Source organism: Manis pentadactyla, chromosome 10 (assembly GCF_030020395.1).
Source record: "Manis pentadactyla isolate mManPen7 chromosome 10, mManPen7.hap1, whole genome shotgun sequence".
NCBI classification, from domain to species: Eukaryota; Metazoa; Chordata; class Mammalia; order Pholidota; family Manidae; genus Manis; species Manis pentadactyla.
This window is the reverse complement of record NC_080028.1, coordinates 46,537,249-46,557,886: the sequence shown is the minus strand read 5'-3', so window position 1 is coordinate 46,557,886 and position 20,638 is coordinate 46,537,249. Positions and strand designations below refer to the sequence as shown.

Genomic DNA, 20,638 nt, shown 5'->3' with positions numbered 1-20,638 from the left:
TTCTTTTTGGTGCCATTGTAATCGACATTTTTAATTTGTTTTCAGATAGTTTGTTAATAGTATATAGAAATGCAACTGATTTTTTAATTTGACTTTTTTATCCTGAAAATTTAGTAAAGTCATTTATTAGCTTTCATAATTTTTCTTAAGGATATTTTAGGGTTTTTCCTATATAGTAAGATCACGTCCTCCTCAAATAGTCATGCCAATTATTTATTTAGCCTAATTATTCTGGCTGGGACTTTCAATAATACGTTGAATGCAAATAAGAAAATAATCCCTGCTTGTTCCTAATCTTAGAAGAAAGGTTTTCAGTTTTTCACCGTTAAGCATAATGTTAGCTGTGGTTTCTCATATATGCTTTTCATTATATGGAGGTAATCTCCTTCTATTGCTAGTTTGGTGAGAGCTTTTATCATGAACATTTGTTGAACTTTGCCACATGCTTTTTCTGCATGAGATTATGTGATTTTTATCCCTTATTTTGTTAATGTAGTGTCTCACATTGATTTTCATATTTTCAACAACCCTAATATCCCAGGGATAAATCACACTTGGTTATTGTATATGACTTTTAATACGCTTTTGAGTTTGTAGAGATGTTTATATTTATATGCATCAGAGATTTGGGCTGGTAATTTTATTTCCTTATATTTTCTTTGTCTGATTTTGATATCAGGATAATGCAGGCCCCATAAAATGAGTTTGGAAGTGTCTGTCCTCTTTAATGATAAGGAAAGGCTTGAAAAAATTAGAGTCATTTCTTTCTTAAATGTTTGGTAGAATTCACCAGTGAAGCCATCTGGTCCCGAGAATTCCTTTATTGGGAGATCTTTTTAATATTGAATAAATATCAATACTGGTTAGAATGGTGCTGCTCATGCTTTTTAATTCTTCATGATTTAGTTTTGGTAGATTGTATATTTAGGAATTTATTAATTTCCTCTTGGACATCCAGTTTGTTGGTTTATAATTTTTCATAGTAGTTTCTTTTGAGCCTTTTTACAATTTCTGTTGATCTGTTATAATGGCTATTTTATTTCTGATTTTATTGATTTGAGTCATCTCTGTTTTATCTTGGTTTAATAAGTCTTAGTTGTTTCTCTCTACAAAAAACAAACCTTAGTTTTGTCAGTTTTTTCTATTGTTTTTCTATTTGCTATTTCATTTATTTCTGCTGTAACTTCTGCTGTTTCTTTCTTCTAATGATGGGCTTGGTTTATTCTTTTTCTATCTCTTTGAGGTGCAAAATTAGTGGGTTTCTGTGAGATACTTCTTCTTTTTAAATGTACGTACTTATCACTCTGAATTTTCCCCTTATTCCTTTGGAACACCCCATAAGCTTTGGTATGTTGTATGTACATGAAAGTAAATGTTTAAAGTCTATTTTGACAAATAAATGTCAATGAGTAACTGAAAAAAGATATCGGAAAACTATAAACTAAACCAATTTATTAACCAATCATAATATATGGATATTAATGGGATTTCTAACTCTAACCATATCTTAAAAAATTTAAAGTATCCTAATGTTCATGAAACAGTTAGGAATTTACCACTTACATGTCAAGATATTTGTAATATAAAGAAAATATTGCTTTTGTCAAGTGCAATGAAGTGGTTGTTGCTATTTTAAGTCTTTAAATTAAAGAAATTCTGAAATATTTACATATAAAATTATCAATCTCTGGAATTTTCTATAAAATAATATTGTGGGTAGAATATTCATTGGGCATATATTTAAAGAAATATTGACCACAAATCATTAATTGTAAAGTTTGATGACATAGTAGGTATACATCCATAATACTGTTCCAGACTATTTATTTTATTCTTAAGAATTCATCATAAAGTTTTAATTTAATTAATTTAAGAAGTAAATTAAGAACCAAGATTAGTGAAAAATTGAGAATAATGATAGTGACACATTTTCAGCATTCTCAAAATACTACTATCTTCTTATTGTGAGTGAAGGATATGCACAGTTTGAAAATGAAGAAAAAATACTATGGACAAAATAACTACTCACAACTCCATACCCATGAGTTGTCTTAAGGTGATATTTAAAAATATTTATCTCTGGTTATTTTAGGAAATGAATTTAATTTTTTTGCGTTATAATTTTTCAATACATTCAGAGAATTTATGTAACTAATATGTAAGCATAATGAATAATAACAAAAAATAAGTGACATCCCCACATACCTAGGGAAATTTTTCTTTTCTAATATTGACAAAACCAAGACTAGAATGCATCTATAAAAATGGATATGAAAAACCTTTATGTAAAGGATTATAGAAACACAACTAAAAAACAAAACTCAAAAACTCAAAGAGCATTTAAATACACAGGTAGGTATCAATTTTAGATGCTGAGGAATTTCTTACCTTGAACTTCTCTTTCTAAACTTTCACTTACAGTTGTACATATTCCTGGATGTCTGGGGGCAATTATCACCAGAGATAAAATAATTTCCTATAACTGTGCAGCCCAACTATTTTTCTTTATTTTCTGTATACTCATGTATGCAAATCCCTCTGCAAAAAAATCATTATTGACCAAAGCAGTAACTATTCTCAATATGTCTGTTGCCCCATGCTGATTCCCTCAACTTAGTCCCTATGAAACCAGTTAAGTACACACTTTCAAAGATTTTGACTTTAAAGTACTGTTTTATACAAAAAAAATCAATGTATTTATTAATATGAATGAATACCATCAAGAAGATTCAATAAAGGAATACTGAAATTTTAACCTTTTGATTTATTGTCTTCTTACATCCATGTCACAGCTGCAGGAAATCCTGAGCTCCTTTGCTAAACACTCTTTATAACTTGGGAGTGGCTGTGTTTGTGTCTTCTTTTAAAACTGTCTGTAGTTTCTATGTAATCATTGATCTATAATTCTGATTATAAAACCAGTGTCCATGGAATAGCCAATGTGATAGCCTGATTTGAAAAAACAAAACAGAATAAAAACTTGTTTTCTCTATACATATTTGAAATTCTATTGAGACCTGCAAATTTTGCATAGCCTTTGCTAAGAACCTGTACAATATTATTGGCTTTTTTCACCCACATTATTTAAATTGTGCATAATGATATTTTTATAATGTAGACAAGGAAGGCTCTCTTAATATTATACTTGGCATATAAATTATGTTAACCAATCAAAGCAAGAAACTCTTCAGTTCCATTGTTGGTGAGCAATAGAGCGAGCAAGAAAACTAAAAATAGTGGAGTTACTGGATGAACTTCTCAGGAGAAAAAGGATCTTCATCCTTCTGTTCTTCTGTAGTGAGTGAAAACTGAAGGCACAGAGCATGTTCAGGAGGGACCTGGAGATAGAGCTCTTTTTCTTTGGGTGAGAAAATTTGGGAGGCATTTAACTTACAAAGCAAGTCTTGTCCTAAGAGAGGAATGGGACAATCAGGCATATACAGAAAGTGGTGCCTTAACTGTTTTCCCAGTTGGCACTCCAGGGTTTGTAGTAATGGTCTCATTCAAGGTTGCTCAGTCACCCCTACCATGGTTGCTGACTCCCTACTGAACAAGGCTAATTTTGGATTAGAAACTGAATAGATGGCACCCATACCTATGAGATCCAGGAGAGAGCAAGTAAACCTGTGTGGGCAGATAGGATCCCTGGGTAAGCTTTAAGCTCAATATCTATAGGGATACATTTAAAAGAAGGAGCTGGATGTCCCCTAAAAAAGGAACAGCCTCTAAAGAAGGAGGCTTTGGAGGGAATTTAACCTATCTTGGCCAAATTTTTTAGCCTCATCTGATTCAACCATGCCTGTCTCCTTACAATACTCCAATTCTTCCTGTAAAAAGACCTCATACTGATTAATACAGGTTTGTACATGACTTGAGCACCATTAGTGATATTGTACAAAATATTCATCCCACTGTACTAAACTGAGATACCTTCCTGTTACAGTCCTGGGGGATTACAGGTGGTCCTCGGTGTTGGAATTAAAGGATGCATTCTTTGAAGGAGGCTTAACTATCATTTGACTTTGAATGGCAAGATCCTGAGACTAAATATACTACTCAATAGTGTTGAACTGTACTGCCACAGGGATTTAAGAACTCTCCCTCTTTATTCAGTGAAATCTTAGCAAAAACTTGAAAATTTCACAATTAGATTGGGGCATTGTTTTACAATGTGTGGATGATCTGTTTATAGCAAGCCCAGACTTTGAATATTGTTTGGTTATGCTATTTCAGTTTTAAATCATTTGGTTATATGTGGATATAATGTGTCACCTCACAGGGCTCAAATTTGTAAACAGCAAGTCACTTACTTGGGCTTCCAATTACGTAGAGGGACCCAGAGCCTTATGGCAGATCAGAAACAAGCCATATTAAATCTGAAAGTCCCTGGGAAAAGATGGCAGCTGAGGGGGTTCCTTGGAATGGCCCATTTTTGTCATATCTGGATCCTTAATTTTGGATGTATTGCAAAACCTCTATATGAAGCTTTAAAAGGCTTGGATGTAGAGTCTGATTTGGATAACAGAATGTCAAAATGCATTTAAAACCCTAAATAAAAACTAATGTTGGCCCCTAATTTGGGCCTACCTGATCTTAAAAAAGAATTTAAGTTCTATGTACATGAATTGGAATATAAGTACTAATACAAACAATGGGGGATGTGCCATGACTGGTGGCATATTTGTCCAAACAACTGGAGCAAACTGTGAGGGGATGGCTTCCCTGTCTATGAGCAATAGCTGCCACCTGTGACTTACTGCAGGGAGCAGAAAAGTTGGCTTTGATTCAGCCCATTGTAGTCCAGGGTCCACATCAGGTCCTGAATTTGTTAAAACAAAAAGGAGGCTACTGGCTGAAGCAGGGCAGCTAGGGAAATAGGACATCCTTCTTGACAACCCCAGTGTGAAATTAAAGACTGTGTCAACTCTAAACTCTGCTACTGTATTGCCTGCCCAAGAACAGGAGCAGTTACAGCATAATTGTTTGGAAATTTTAGAGACTGGCTTTGCCAGCTGGATGTATCTCACTGAACTGCCCTTACCCAAGCCAGATTGGGACCTGTTTACCAATGGAAACAGCTTCATGGGAGATGGCCACTGAAAGGTGGATATGCAGTGGTCACAGCAGAGCAGGTAATAGAGGTCGCAGCATGCCATCTGGAACCTCAGAACAAAAGGCAGAATTGATTACACTGATTAGAGCCCTCCAGTTGTCCAGTGGAATGAAGGTAAACATTTATACAGACTCTAAATATGTGTCCATGATTGCCCATGCCTGTGGGGCAATTTGGAAAGAAAGAAGGTTGCCAACAGCAGGAAATAAGGACCTAAAATATGCAGTTGAAATATTAGTCTTGTTTCAGGCAGTGACTGAATCTGAAGGAGTGGCTATTATGTGTTGTCCAGGGCACCAAATATTGGAGCTATGCAGACTGAGGAAGCCGGGCAGCTGACAAAGCTGCAGACAAAACAGCCAAAAGGGACTCCTTTTTAGGAAACCTGCTACGTCAGTTAGATTTGCACAGATTCCTCATTATGCAGAAGAAGATGAAAAGAGGGCCAAAGAGTGGTTTTCTGATCAGTGGGATGAAAATTCCACATGGCAGTTGAACTCTCACAGACTAATATTGCTACCAGAAGCCCTGGTCAAACCCATGAGGCGATTGTATGACATTACTCATTATGTATGAAATGATCCGATGGACTTAGTAACCCCATATTTGAGAGGGCTTTATTTACTGTACAGCAATTTTCTCAGAATTGTCAGTTATGTGCTCACAATACTCTTAAAGCTGGAAGAGTCTCATTGGAAAGGGGAGTACAATATATGGAAAATGGTCCTCTACAGTATTTGCAAATTGACTTCACCAACATGGCTAAGACTACAGGGAACTTCAGATATCTACAAGTTTTGGTTGACACATTTTTGGGCTAAGTAGAAGCTTTTCCTGCAATTACAGAGGAAGCCAATGAGGTGGTGCCAACAATAATTCCTAGATATTGACTCCTGTTCTCACAAAGTGATAATGGACTGTCCTTTATCTAAAAGTAGCTCAGAAGGTAAGTAAAGTCTTACAAATAAAATGTAAACTACATGCCTCATGCAGGCCACAAAAAAATGCAGGTAAAAACATAAAAGATAAATCATACTCTTAAAAAACTATGCTAAACTGTGCCAAGAAACTAGTCTAAAATAAGACAAGGTATCATTGCTTGCCCTACTCAGAAATAGGGTGACCACTATGTTGGGGGTTGATTTGTTCTCCTTGGTTCTTGTCATGCTGCCACAAAGAGGTGAAAGGCAAGGACACAATAGTGAAGGAGAGCTAGGGTTTTATTTGAATATACTCCAAGGGAGGAATGGGCCAGAGTCAAGGTAGACAAAGGAAGGCTTACTTGAAAATAGCAGAGAGGAAGGAAAAACAGAGGGAGTAAAGGGAAGCTCATTGAACTCCTACTTGGCATAGGGCATAATCCCCTCCCAACTCCTAAAGTCAGCGTCGCCTGGCATCTGGTGTCTGCTTGAATCTGCACATTGTGGGAACTGAGTCTCTACCACCCCAGAATTTGGGGGAGCCCCAGAGCACGAGTGAGATTATGTTCTGAGAACTTCCTGATGGCAAAGAAAGCAGATTTTCAGGTAAGTTAATAAGGAGCATGATTGTGTAGCCAAAGTTCCGTCTGGGTCACCCAGGTGATGGGAACATGCAAGCCGCAGAACTTGCAGGCTCTAAGCAGTCCTTCCCTACTCATCTGGAGTAGACAGACAGAGTGACACACTCAAAGAAAGGTGAGGGCTGGCAACCTCAGAGAGGAGGCTTGCTTCAGGAATTAGGGTAAGGGGCGTTTTGGGTAAGGGTCAGCATAAGGCATGATGTATAAAGTCGCTCAATTAAGGGGCCAAAAGAAGGGGAAAAAACAGTGCATAGGTTAAGGTTAAAGAATAAGCTGGGCCTTTGTGCAGGCCAAGTAGATTTTACAATGACATGATCTGATTGATAAAATGAGGGCTCGGGCTGCACTCGGATACTTCTCTTTATCTGGGGAATATCTGGACATTCCAAGCTGCTCCTGGCCTTTGGGACTTCAACTAATTAACTCATTAACTGTGATTCCTTTCTGGTTCTCAAGTTTTATCTGGTTAACCCTTCGAGTCCCTTTCAGTGGGCTTTACCGGCCTTAATCTCCCGCCACCTGCTCATGTCTTATTTTTCTGTGTAACCCCTAGAAGCAGGCTTAAACCAAGCCCATGAAAGAATATATGGAAGACCCTTCCTGAAACCATAAGGTAAGTTCTCTACTTTGTCAATATTAGAAGAAAGTAGGATAAAGCAGTACACTCAGCAAATCAGTCAAATATTAACTCCTGTTCATAAGTTTGCTTCCTCCAGGTTGTTTCTTTCTCTTGATGTCTATTTACATCCATTCTGTCCTGGATATTATGTCCTACTAAAAACTTGGAAAGACCAAGCACCTTAACAACAGTCGGAGGAAAAATGGAAGGGATGCTGTGATGTGCTCCTGACTGCCCACACCTCTCTAAAGTTGGCAGGAGTAAAAGCATGGATGTATCACACCAGAGTGAGAATGTTCCCTGAAGATAGAAGATACACGGACCAGCTATCCTTGAAAAGACCTAAAATATCTCTAAGCAGAATAAATCCTAAAAATGACATGTGTTTGCTGATTATGTCTGTTGCTCTTTCTTTTTCTCCAGGGTGGAAGGACAGGTGCCCTAGTCCATGTCGCCCAGACCCTGGCTTCCACTCCCCGTCTGATTATTGGATATTCCTCCCCAAAGCCCATTTCCTAGCAGGGCACAGTGATCCTTTCGTACATTCAGGCATGAATTTCTCTGCAGTTCCTAAATACACTGGTATTCCACAAATTTTGCCTCTACCCTCATGTATCTAGTGAGAATAGCTCATTCCCCAAGACTGACCTTGTGTCAGTACACTTTTGATTACAGAACTAGGTCCAGTCTATTTTAAGGGACAACTAACTGGTATTTCCACTCCTATGTCTTTCCACATGTATCCTCCTGAGCCTAAAGAGGCCTTGCCTACGTGTGCTCAAAACTGTCTCATTTCCTGTCCCCAAATTATATTATATTTGTGACCTGTTACTCTCAGACTCCACCAGGATGGAATGGGTGGCCTTGAAAATATGATAGGTTGTATCAGATCCTAAAAAGAATGATTCAGTGTATTTCTGTGCTCCTACAGGACATGTTTTCATCTGTAACTGTAAGGTACATGGCAGAATTTCCAGAATCTTCCTCCTGGTCTTAGTCCATTTACATATCAGTAGGTGTTTACCACTGCAGAGCCTCCCATCAATCTGGGAAAAGGGGTGGAGAGAAAACAGTAATTCTTTCCTGCCTTCCATTCCTGGAAGGTAATTGGTCTGGCATCTGCCAGTCACCAAGGACCTGCCCATGGAGCTCCTCCTGGAAGGGGCAGGTAGGAAGTAGAGAGCATACCATGGCTGCAGGGTGTGAGCCTCATCTGGAGGAGACGGAGGGTCCCAAACCTGGCTAGTGATTGTAAGGAATAAAAACCTTTTTCCCAACCTACCCTCCCCCTTGACTTATTTTGGTTTCATCAGTTTCATAGGGGACACCCTGGGCCAGAAACACCTGCCATGAGTTTGCAGGATCTGGTGAATCCAAAAAGCTGTCTTCATGGGTGTGATATTTGGGTGGGATGCTCCTATAGATGGTGGGGAGATACCCTTGGACACCCAACAGGGGTGATGGGGAGACACCCAAGGACACACTTATGTGTGGTTGTTATTCAACTCAGGTTCCACCTGTGGATGGTGGGGATTCACCCAGGGATTCCCCAGTGAGGATTTTGTCTGGGGTCAAGTGCCTCCTAGAGACGTGGGGCCCTCCCTAGAATTGGGAAGGGGTGGGGACACCAGAGGCAGTGGAGTTGGCCCTCTGCAAAATCAGGCACTCGTTAGGGGAACTGAGTGATCACAAGGTGGCTGTAAAAGTGGGGTGGCTGCTTATCACAGCATTGGAAAGTGTTACCGAGGAGAGAGATGCACTTCAGCAACAATAGGAAGAACAGGGAGATGAGTTGTGGAATGCTCTGAAAAAGAAGTGAAAGAGATTAAGAACTGAGATTGTGTTAATGAGAAACATACTAGTGGCACGGGAGGGGGCAGCAGAAAAATGTGAGCTACAAAGGCCGTGAGTGGGGTGAAAGAAGGGGGTGGCACCTTCAGCCTCAGAGATGGCAGATGAGACATCAGGGGAGCAGGAGCCAGGTCAGGATGAGGTGGTGGGGCCAAGGGCAGAGCTGCTGCTGAGGCTGCTGCCTGAGGCACCAGCCCCTCCCATGGTGATACCTGCCCATTTGTAGTTAAGGAAATAAAGAGGCAACAACCGCAGGCTCCTCAGGGAGAGGAGCAGTCCACTCCCCAGTTTGTGGAGCACGCCATGCTCCACCCCTATACACAAGCCACTGTGAAAGAGGACTATGGGTGTAAGCAACTGGCTGCTGTGTACCACGCCTCACTGGCCACAGAGCATCACCACTGGAACAGCTCTACCAAGGTTTAACAACTTAACCCGTGCAAGATGGGTGTGAGACTGGACCCAAAGGCCACAGAGTGGCATGGCACAGACACCCGCACTGGCCAAATAGAGCACATATTTACAGCAGCATAGCACCCTCTTCACTAGTCCCTTAAATGCAGAACTCCAGTGGTTATTGGGGTCAGTGACATACATCAGTGGAAAACAGGAAGAACTTGCTTTTGAGCCATTGGTAGCCAAGAATCCTTATCAGGTGGGAAAAGCCTCGATACCGGAAGATGCTTGTATACAGACGGCTCCAGTTGTGGGCAGCCCCCAAAGTGGAGGGCTGTGGCTTTCCATGCTAAAACTGAGACAATATGGATGGTGGATGGGGAGGGGAAGAGCGATCATGGGCTGAGATGGGCTGAGTTGCAGGCTCTATAGCTCATAATCACCCAGGAGCCCTCCCCTATAGTTGTCTGCACTGACAGCTGGGCCGTCTGTTGGGGCTTGACCCTGTGGCTACCAACATGGTACTATGCCAACTGGATGGTTGGTTACTGACCCCTTTGGGGACAAAAGTGGCAAGACCTATGGGCCTCTGGTCAGACTAAAACAGTCAGTCATGAGTGTGCATGTGACTGGCCATTTGCCTTTGGCATCCCCAGGGAATGATGAAGCAGACACACTGGCCCAGGTGCACCGGCTAGAAGGAAAACCTGCCTTTGATGTAGGCCTGTGGTTACATCAGCATTTGTTGCATGCAGGGCAAAAGACAATATGGGCTGTGGCCCGTAGGTGAGGCTTGTGTTGACCTTTGAAAAAGTCAACAAAACCTGGAAGGAGTGTCTTGTGTGCTCTTAGAGGGACTTACACCAAGTCCTGCAGCAACATGGGGCAATAGTAAAGGGGCCAATATCCCTTGTCAGGTGGCAGATAGACTACATTGGGCCTCTGCCCATATTAGAACGATATCGGTATGCCATGACTCGTGTGGACAGCTGCTGGTCCACATATGCAGGTCAGCATATGACCAAAAGGGGCCTAAAGCACCTCTTTGCAGCCTATGGCCAGCAGCCCGTGATTGAGAGTGATCAGTGGGCCCACTTTACTGGACATGTGTTACAAGTATGGGTGCAGCAATTAGGAATAAAGTGCAAGTTTCATGTACCATATAATCCTACTGGGCCAAGTATGATAGAGAGGAACAATGGTTTGTTGACATCTGGCCTGAAGTCGACACCAGTAGTCTCCGGGGCTGGTTATCCACTTGACGACAGTGCTACAGCATTTGAATGAGACCCCCAGAGGGGGCACTGAGCTGTGTGAACATGCTAAAATACACATTGCTGCCTCTCCTACACAACTGCATGTGCAAACACATGAGGAATTATTGCAGCCAGGATATGTTCAGCAGAGCATCATCCTGCTGCCAGCACCAACCATGTTAAACCCTGGAGGCTCTGTTGAGTGGACATGGTGATGGAAATTCTGACACATGGACCAATGATGGCTGGCCCTTCTGGCACCTTGGGGACAAGGCCTGGAAGCTGGCCTCCTGTGTGTGAACCCCAAAGATCACAATCAAGTACCCAGAACCACTGGAAGATAAGAGCATCTTTTGGGAAGTTTTATTTTGTCTTTATGGACAATGCATATGCCACCCATAGCCCTACATACCATTCTGTCCATAGTTCCAACAGGAGGAAGGGTGAATATCTGATATCCTAGACCAGAATAGACCCCATTCCAGCCACTGTCTTATTAAAGGACCACTCTCTTGCTTGTATCCTACCTGATGGGCAAGATTTGCCTATGTTGAAATAATCAAAACATGTGTCTTACTGCCCTTAAGGTTATTTTCTTCTACAGTCTTTGTATATCGGGCCTTCCCTCTAGCCACACCTGCTCCTTGATGAGCATGCATGGAGCTCCCTACCAATTCAGCTGCTGGCCTCCTGTGGAATGCATGAGCTATGTAATTAACTTGAGTAGGAACTTTTACCCAGCTGGATTGTCACGCTTGAGGATTGTCATGGTTTTATTGCTACCTGTATCATAATTCCTGTTGTTATTGTATGTTATTAGTCTGGTTGCAGTACTCCAGTTTTTCACACATAGGCCACTGCAGAAGATTGGGGGCATGTAGATTGTGAGGTAAGAATTCTGCAGGTGTGGATTGTGAATTAAATATCTGGGTTTAAAATTTAACATTAACTTTAACTTGAAAATGGACTTAAATAGCCCCCAAAACTTTGTAACCACTAACAGGTGGCAGTTTCTCTTTGTTCTTCCTGTTTCCTGAGTTTCAGGGTCAGATAATGCAGGAAGATGATTTTGCAGAAACCAAGTGATCCTAATGCCAGAGAACTGGGGAAGTAAAATGTCCAGAATCTCTTGCCTGGCCTTAGATCATTTACATATCAGTAGCTATTTATCACTGCAGAACCTCCTGTTGATCTGGGGTAAGGGGTGGAGAGAAAATGGCCATTCTGTCCTCCCCTCCATTTCTGGTACATAATTGGTCTTGAATCTGCCAGTCACCAAGGACCCACCCTTGGAGTTCCTCCCAGAAAGTAGGGGGAGAACTAGAGAATGCACTGTGGCCGCAGAGCACAAGTTGTGGCTGGAGGAGATGGGTGGTGCTGAGTCTGGCTAGTGATTGTAAGGAATAAAAGCCTTTCTCCCAAACCACCCTTCCCCTTGACTTATTTTGGTTTCACCAGTTTCATAGTGTACTCACCCTGGGCTGGGAACACCTTTCCCTGGAGCTACAGTAAGATAGGTGGAGTCCTTTGGGCTCCCAATTATACCTGATGAACTTCTACACCTATGCAATGCCTTCTAGCAACATTACTCACCCCTTTCTCCGTTCATCCTATCAAGGAAACTAAACAATGCCTTAGTTCTCTCAAGCTTTTTACTAGAGTAACCTCAGATCTCCCTAGGAGAATTCTTGATGGGGATCTGTATTTCTTTGGCTGGTCCTTCATACTTTGGTGGGATGTGGCTGCACATGAACATATACTTGGAAATTTTTCTAGCACCTAGATAATTTTGGCTAATGACACAGCCAAAGCACCTGCAAATTTACAGAAATCACTTGATTCTTTCGCTATAGCAGTATTACATAATAGAATGGCATTAGATTATATATTGGTTGAACAAGGAGGCATCTGCACTATAGCAAATACCTCTTATTGCATGTACATTAACACTTCTGCCCAGTTTCAAACTACTATTGAAAGGACTTGCCAATAAGCTACTCAGTTACAGCATAATTTAGATCATCAACACACTCCATTTTTAGGAGGATTTGAGACAGGAATAGAAGATTGGCTTTCCAGATTGTTCTCCTGGATCCCCAGCAGTTTCAAGTACATAATTATGAAAGTATTTAAATTCTGTCTGTCATGTCTTCTGATAATCTTACTCCCTTATTTTGGGTTCACAATCATAATGTGGTGTCTTCCCAAATTATGTAAATCCACACTCACACCTTGGGACAACAGTATCATCTTTGGTGACAACAGGTGTATGCCTTCCATTTAAAAAAATCCTGATCACTTGGTGCCTTAATTCCACAAGAAGTAGGCAGATGAACTTTGTCATCCACATATCCCTTGAAATGGAAGGTGAAAATTGACAGTGGGGATTGTGATAGAAAAAAACGGAATCAAATATCTGGGTTTAAAATTTAACATTAACTTTAACTTGAAAATGGACTTAAGTTGCCCCAAAACCTTTGTAACCACTAACAGGTGGTGATGCCGGGGTTCTTGTTTGCGGAGTCGAAGAATGAACTTAGCCAACAGTTGAGGTAGAAGAGCCAGGGAGACTTTTATTGAGAGACACAGTGAGAGGACAGACAGAGCTCCTGGCTCACGCCAGGAGGGGACAAGAGAGCCCAGGGAGGTGCGTTGTCTAGGGGATTTATAGGCAGTTGAGGATTTGGGGGAAATTAAAAAACTATTCCTTTCTTTTCCTCAAAATCTTCTCGTTATGTTTTGTGATTTGACTGGTGACAAGGACAGGTTTTTGGTATCAGTCCCACAACTAAGTGCCCAAATTCTTACCTTGATTTACCATTTCTTGACCAACATAAGGAAGACTCTTTGGAGAAAAGACTCAGTCCAGTTCCAATGCAGGAAAGTGTAGTATGAACCTGAAAAACTTACCAGTAGAAGATAGGAAGGAATCAAGCAGAAACCGTCATGTCTGAAACAGAAGGCAACCTGAAGAGCTTCCCCCTGGCCAAAGCACTCCAAAGAGGCAGTGTTGTCAGTTCAAATCGCCCTTAAAATATTTATGTCAATCACTAATGGAACCTACAACAAATGCAAAATTTTATAAAACCAGGTATTCAAAAAGATACTAGAGAACCAACGGAATACTGAAAAAGGTATAAAATAGGCACTCATCTGGGCCCTTCTGTGTAAACTATAATAACAAATATGCAAATAGTAAATAACAGATTAAGAATATAACCTCGTTGAAGTACATAATGAATAAATAGCTTCTACCTTTGATCAAGAATGGCTTTTAAGAAGTAAAGAAAAGACAAACATGTATCTCTTGTTGGAAGTTTAAAATTCCATTTCTGGAGTAGTCTTCCAAGAGAGTTCTCAGACCTAAACGTGGATTAAGCCTCTACATCTAAATAGCGATTACAGAAAATTGCAAGTATGAGGATGCAATCAAGGGAAGCATTACTGCACAGTTGCCCTCCATGAATAATGATAGAGTTTCTTGTTACTTATTAATTGGACTTTTAGGGTGAAAATATAACAGCATTAAACTATCTCCACAAAAATGATCTATAGGAATCCTGTCTTATATCCTTGAAAGTTGCTGAGAGAGTAAATCTTAATCGTTCTCACCACAAAAAAATGGTAGCTCTGTGTCAACTAACTCCACCATGGTAATCACGTCACAACACGTAAGTGTGTAAAATAAACATGTTATATACTTCAAATTTACACAATGTGATATGTCAGTTATATCTCAGTAATGCTGGGAAAAAATGAATGAAGTGGACAGGGTCTCACTCCCTATGATATAGAGCCACATCTGCCAAAATGCGACTTCACAAGTTGAATAAACACAATATATACACTGTCAAAAACTTAAGTTATGCCTATCTTTTCTTCCACCATTCTTCAAACTTTCTTCTAATTCCTCTCTTCCAAGAAGTAATCCCAAACAAGCATCCTAGCCATGAGTTTTCTGCATTGGTGACTATATTACCAATTGATTATATAAATTCATTACCATATTTTTTTCATGTGTTAAATGCATGCTTATATATTTCATTTAAGTATATAACACTTAGTAACAAGTAGTTATTACATGATATGAATTATTAGTTTATTTAATTACAAATACATGTCTTATTAATAATTATGTATAATTGTAATTCACTAATCAGAATTTCTAATAAACAAAATATTAGTATTATGTGATATTTCTCATTAGAATGTTAAGTATGTGATAAATGTAAAGGCCAAGAAGAACAATACAATGGACAAAATTGACTGCTATTAAATATTGCATTTTGTAATGAGAATTAAATTATTTAGCCTATGTAACATCATCTTTAAAAATTGTGAGCATATGTGCATTAAAACAGTTATTATTTAACTCATAATTATGAAATGAACTTGCAAGCCTAAGGGTAAACAACAAAAAGGGTATATGTGGAAATCATTTCTGTTTCGAGAAGATTAAACATAAATTAGTTTAATAGTTGTCTTTTTGAAAGGAAGTAGACTTCATAACTATTTTTATAACTCATGAAATATTAAGTAATTGTGATTAATATAAGTAATTATTTAGTAGAAGTCAACATTTTAAGTCCTCTGTGGGCCAAAAAGATGAACATAACTGTTCTCAAGGGAGATTCACTGTGGAGGAGTTGGGAGGCTACTGAGAAATCCAAGGATGGCTTCTAGAAATCCCTCCTGGTCTAAAAGGCAGCAGACATGTGGAATGGACTTGGCCTTGGACCCTGGAGATCAATGTGAAAGTCTATTTCAAGGTCAAAACAAGTAGACTTAGAAAACTTGACCTATAGTGTGACCAGAAGGAAGCCAGATCCTAGTATAAGAATCTGTATTCACAATACCCAATGTTGTAATATCTCTCCCAGTTCTCTCTTTAAATAAGGCTTTTGTCAGCTTCTAGGAAAAACATTATTGAAGAGGACTATAGCATATTTCCACATCTTCTTAAGGTTTCTGGCATTCCATTTTTATTTCTTGACCTACTTCCCTTTAGCCATCATACAAAGAAAAAAAAATCAAATATGATTAGTGTGAATTTTGCTGTTGTCTAGCAAAGAAGCAACGCTTTTACATTCTATCCTGCAAGCAGAAATTTGACTATAAAATATGGAGGAAGTATCTGTCACAATTTTCACAAACCAAATTCTACAGTATAGTGTATCCAATGCAGCTGGAAATTAATTGACTACATGAGGATGATGAGAGAGGTTTTCTTATATATTTCTGGAATCTCCTTATGGAATGAGCAGTGGTCTCATGTAAAAGATAATTGTGGGTCAGAATTACAAGAGAATAAAACATTTTTTCATAAAGCTCAATAGCTTGGAAAAGACATTCAAATGGAAAATGCACTAACTACAATTTGGGTAAAAGAGCTGCTAAGATCTGAGGAGAGTAGTTTTTTTTTTCCAATTTGTGCTTTGGTGCAAAAAAAGAAATAGATAAGTACTGCATGCATGTCCCTAAAAACATGAAAATAAATTTTTTCTCTCTATATATTTCTAGCAGTCATAGAAGATGTCAAACATTAGTGATATCAATGGAATTTAAGACATATCAGTAAGTAAGTAAGTGAATACTTCCTCTATTTTTTAAATAAACGAATTAGGCTTTTCATTTTATCTTATAGTAAATATATATGTAACATATTACTATATAATATATATAGAATGTTTTCTTTATTATTTCAGTAATTATACCCACCAATCTTAATATTAAAAATAAAATAAATTACATTAAATAATAATTGCAAGTTAAAAAGTCAATTTTATTTGTTAAGAAAATCATTAATTGATTTCTAAAAAGTGTAACAGGTTTTTTACATTAGTCTTCTAAATTTCACTTTTACCTTCTGATGGAATCAAAGTCATTTCTGTTTTCAGGTGGTGATATCCTCTAATAAACACATGACAGAAAGAAAGGAAAATGCATATTTCATATGATAATTTCAACAAAAAATGCAATAATGATTTGTAAAAATTGGACAAAGCAAGAAGTATTGGTTTTTATTTACCATCATCTCTCAATGATGTGGTTAATTGTGTGAAGATTTCCTAACTTTTCCTGCTAGATTCAAAATAAGGGAACTAGTAAATGAAGCGGAACTCAACTCCCAAATACGTAGTAAAACATAATGCAAACAAGAGAGTGAAAAGAAAATCAACATGGATTACAGAAAGTGCTTTCAAATTGTATCAAGGATGATGATATTGATCACAACGAATCACATATTTCATCTCTTCCATTTAGTACTCTTTCCACCTAAATGTGTTTAAGAGAAAAGAAGAGAAAGAGAGAGAGAGAGAGAGAGAGAGAGAGAGAGATGAACCACACAATGATCACAGAGTTTATCCTTCTAGGTCTTTCTGATGATCCTGACCTTCAGATTATGATTTTCCTCTTTTTATTTATCAAATATGTATTAAGTGTCACTGGAAACCTGACTATCATCACCCTAACCTTGGTAGACTCCCATCTACAGACACCTATGTACTTCTTCCTCCGAAACTTCTCTTTCTTAGAAATCTCCTTTACGACTGTATGCATTCCCAGATTTCTGGGGGCAATTATCACCAGGGATAAGACTATTTCCTATAACAATTGTGCAGCCCAACTATTTTTCTTTATTTTCATGGGGGTGACTGAATTTTACATTCTAACTACCATGTCTTATGATCGCTATATTGCCATCTGCAAGCCCCTTCATTATACAACCATCATGAACAGGAAACTCTGCACCCTTCTTGTGCTGTGTGCCTGGCTGGGTGGGTTTCTGACCATCTTCCCTCCTCTTATGCTTCTCCTCCAGCTGGATTACTGTGCTTCCAATATCATTGATCACTTTGCATGTGACTACTTTCCCCTTTTACAACTATCATGCTCAGATACATGGCTTCTAGAAGCAATTGGTTTTTACTTCGCTTTGATTACTTTGCTTTTCACTTTGGCATTAGTGATTTTATCTTATATGTACATTATCAGAACTATTTTGAGAATCCCATCTAGCAGGCAGAGAAAAAAGGCTTCCTCCACTTGTTCCTCTCACATGATTGTTATTTCCATCTCTTATGGAAGCTGCATGTTCATGTATGCTAATCCCTCTGCAAAAGAGAAGGCATCATTGACCAAAGGAGTAGCTATTCTCAATACCTCTGTTGCCCCTATGCTGAACCCCTTCATTTACACCCTGAGAAACCAGCAAGTAAAACAAGCCTTCAAAGATGTGGTCCATAAAGTAGCATTTTCTGCAAATAAATGAAATATGTATTTTGGCAAAATCCAAGGACACTCTAAAGAGCAGTAAAATCTCAACATTTCTCAATATATATATGCTTGTTTTTTTAAGTCCCTTTCTATGCCACATTACAGTTAATTTTATATTTCCCAGTTCTTTTCTTCCACTTCCATATCCAAGTTTCTCCAACACACTGGTTATTGAGTTATTTAAAAATATGGTAAAGTTTATTTATCTCTGGAAATGAAATGTATTTCTTTTAGACAGACTCTATATTGCAATGTAAGAAATAGTTTTAATTCTGTTAATTTAAGTCCCTAAAAGGTATATATGATATTACATTTTACTTCAAGTGAACATTTCAAAATTAGTATGCAATTTCTTGTGTGTTTTCAGGATGTACATTGATAATTTCTTAATATTTAAAGAATCTACATGTTCTGCATTATTGTATATGAAATTCAGTCCATAGAGGCAGTATGTATCAGTGCATTGCACTGTGAACATGAAGATGTACACTTTGTGAAATTTATCATCTTTATGACAATTATTTTGAATTCTCTTTTATGTGTCCCTGTGCATCTATTTCTTTAGGGTATTTTTCTAGAGATTTATTTTGTTTCCTTGATAGGGTTATTTTCTGTTTCTTCATGTTCCTCTTTACTTCATGTTGAGATCTACACATTTGAAAAAACAATCACCAATCTCAGTCTTTAAACTGGAAACTGGATTCATACAGGAGAAGACCATCACCACTCAGTACCCCTAGAGATTCTGGGGGCCTCCCACAGCTTATCTGAGGACTTGTTTTCTCGGACATTTTTTTGGAGATTCCCAATTAGAAGATTTTGCCCATTTTTGCAAAATGGAGTTCATAACCTCTTGCTCCCTGCTTCTCTCTGTGGTATCTCAGGTCCTTGAAGTGACAGTTGTCACCCAGCTCATTTTTGTCTCCAGCAGCTGCCAGGCATCTATATATGTCAGGTTCCATAATGGCCCCATAACAGGCTGCAGATACTCCAGTCCCTGGCAGCCCCTGAAGAGCTCAAAAATTGGACACATGCTGCACTCTCCTCTTTTCTCCCTGAAAGAGAGGCTGCTGAGCTGTAGGCCTCAGTCTGCTGTAAATGGATCCTCTGGACATGACATTTTCAGAAAACCCTCTTATAGAGTCATAAAATATACTTTCCTTAAATTAAATCCTCCTAAATTAGTTGAATTTCACTTTATGGATTAGAATATGGTCAGAGTATTACAAACATTTAAAACTGTGAGTAATGGTGGTTGAATGCACTGTTCAATTAAAGTCAACTAGGTCAAGTTCATTATCATATTATTTAAATCTTTTGTACTTTCACTGTTTGTATTGTTACTGAGTGATTTAAATCTGCCAAAACAATTATGGAGTTGGTTCTTTCTCTTTGTAGTTATGTCAATTTTTAATTTTTTTATTTGTTTGCACTGCGCTTTTATGCAGACACAGATTTAGAATTGTTCTATCTTCTCAGTGAACATAACTTTTTTTAACCATTATGAAAAACCACCTATTCCTTTCTATCTGAAGTAAGCTTTTTCCATAACACCTATATTCACTAATATTGATACAGATATACCAGTAGTTTTTGTATATGAATATTGTTTACAAAGCATATATTTTGTAAATAATTCACTTTTGAATGGATGCTAGCATATTGTGCAGAACATCTATAACTAGGTACATATTTTCATTCCCTGGTGAACCAGTTATTAGGTATTCTCAATAAGGCCATACACATGGATAGGGGAAGAGGATGTAATGAAGCAAAAATTTGGTTCAAAGGAGTCTTAGTCATGTGACATAAACCTTACTTGTGCCTTTTGGTCCTGTTCTAGTCTGATGTCCTATGATTTATTTGGTTATAGATTTGATGATAGACTGCTGCTGTGAATGACAAACATTATAGCTGAGATGGTCCAATAACAGTTCATTATGGGAAGTTGAAATCTAATAAGCAATTGATGTCCTACAGTTTGGCCATTAGACTCTACTAGGACCCAGTAGCAAGCAAGTAAATGTTGTTCAAAAGGAAAGGATCTACCCATAATAGATTTCTCTCTATCACAGTTTATGTTATGAGTCTCCACTTGTGGAAAAGAAGAGGTGCCATGGTGCACCCCCATTTGTCAGTGACACTTCAAATAGCATTAGAATGTCTTGGTCATTTGGCCCAATAGAAGAACACTAATACTGAAACCAATATTAAACTTCATATGGAAAAACAAGCTAGCAGTAATAACTAAGAAATTGTAAGAAATAAGACCAATGTGAGAGACCAACCACAGAGCTATTAAAATATAAGATAAATATTATATGTACCTCAATATAAAATAGTAACAATAATAAAATAAGATAAGGTTTCTATAATTAAGACAGGTACTCAGGCATAAAAAGAGAGAGAGATCAATGGAGCAAAAAAAAAGTAAGTGATATATTTCTGAGTATATCTATTGTCATAATTTTAATGTTTAAAATATTCTTGTTTCACATATTCCAAAAATAAAATCAATTGAGCAATATGGGAAGAAAATGTGAAAACTGAATACACACAAGTGA

The 20,638-nt window shown here is 38.4% G+C and overlaps 1 protein-coding gene across 1 annotated transcript; it reads left to right on the top strand.

Moving 5' to 3' along the window:
- Positions 1 to 17,133: 17,133 nt before the first annotated feature.
- Positions 17,134 to 18,069, top strand: LOC130685133 (olfactory receptor 6C3-like). The gene has a single exon (XM_057508310.1). It carries the CDS (start codon positions 17,134 to 17,136, stop codon positions 18,067 to 18,069), a length of 936 nt encoding a protein of 311 aa, XP_057364293.1.
- The last annotated feature ends 2,569 nt before the right edge of the window (positions 18,070 to 20,638 follow it).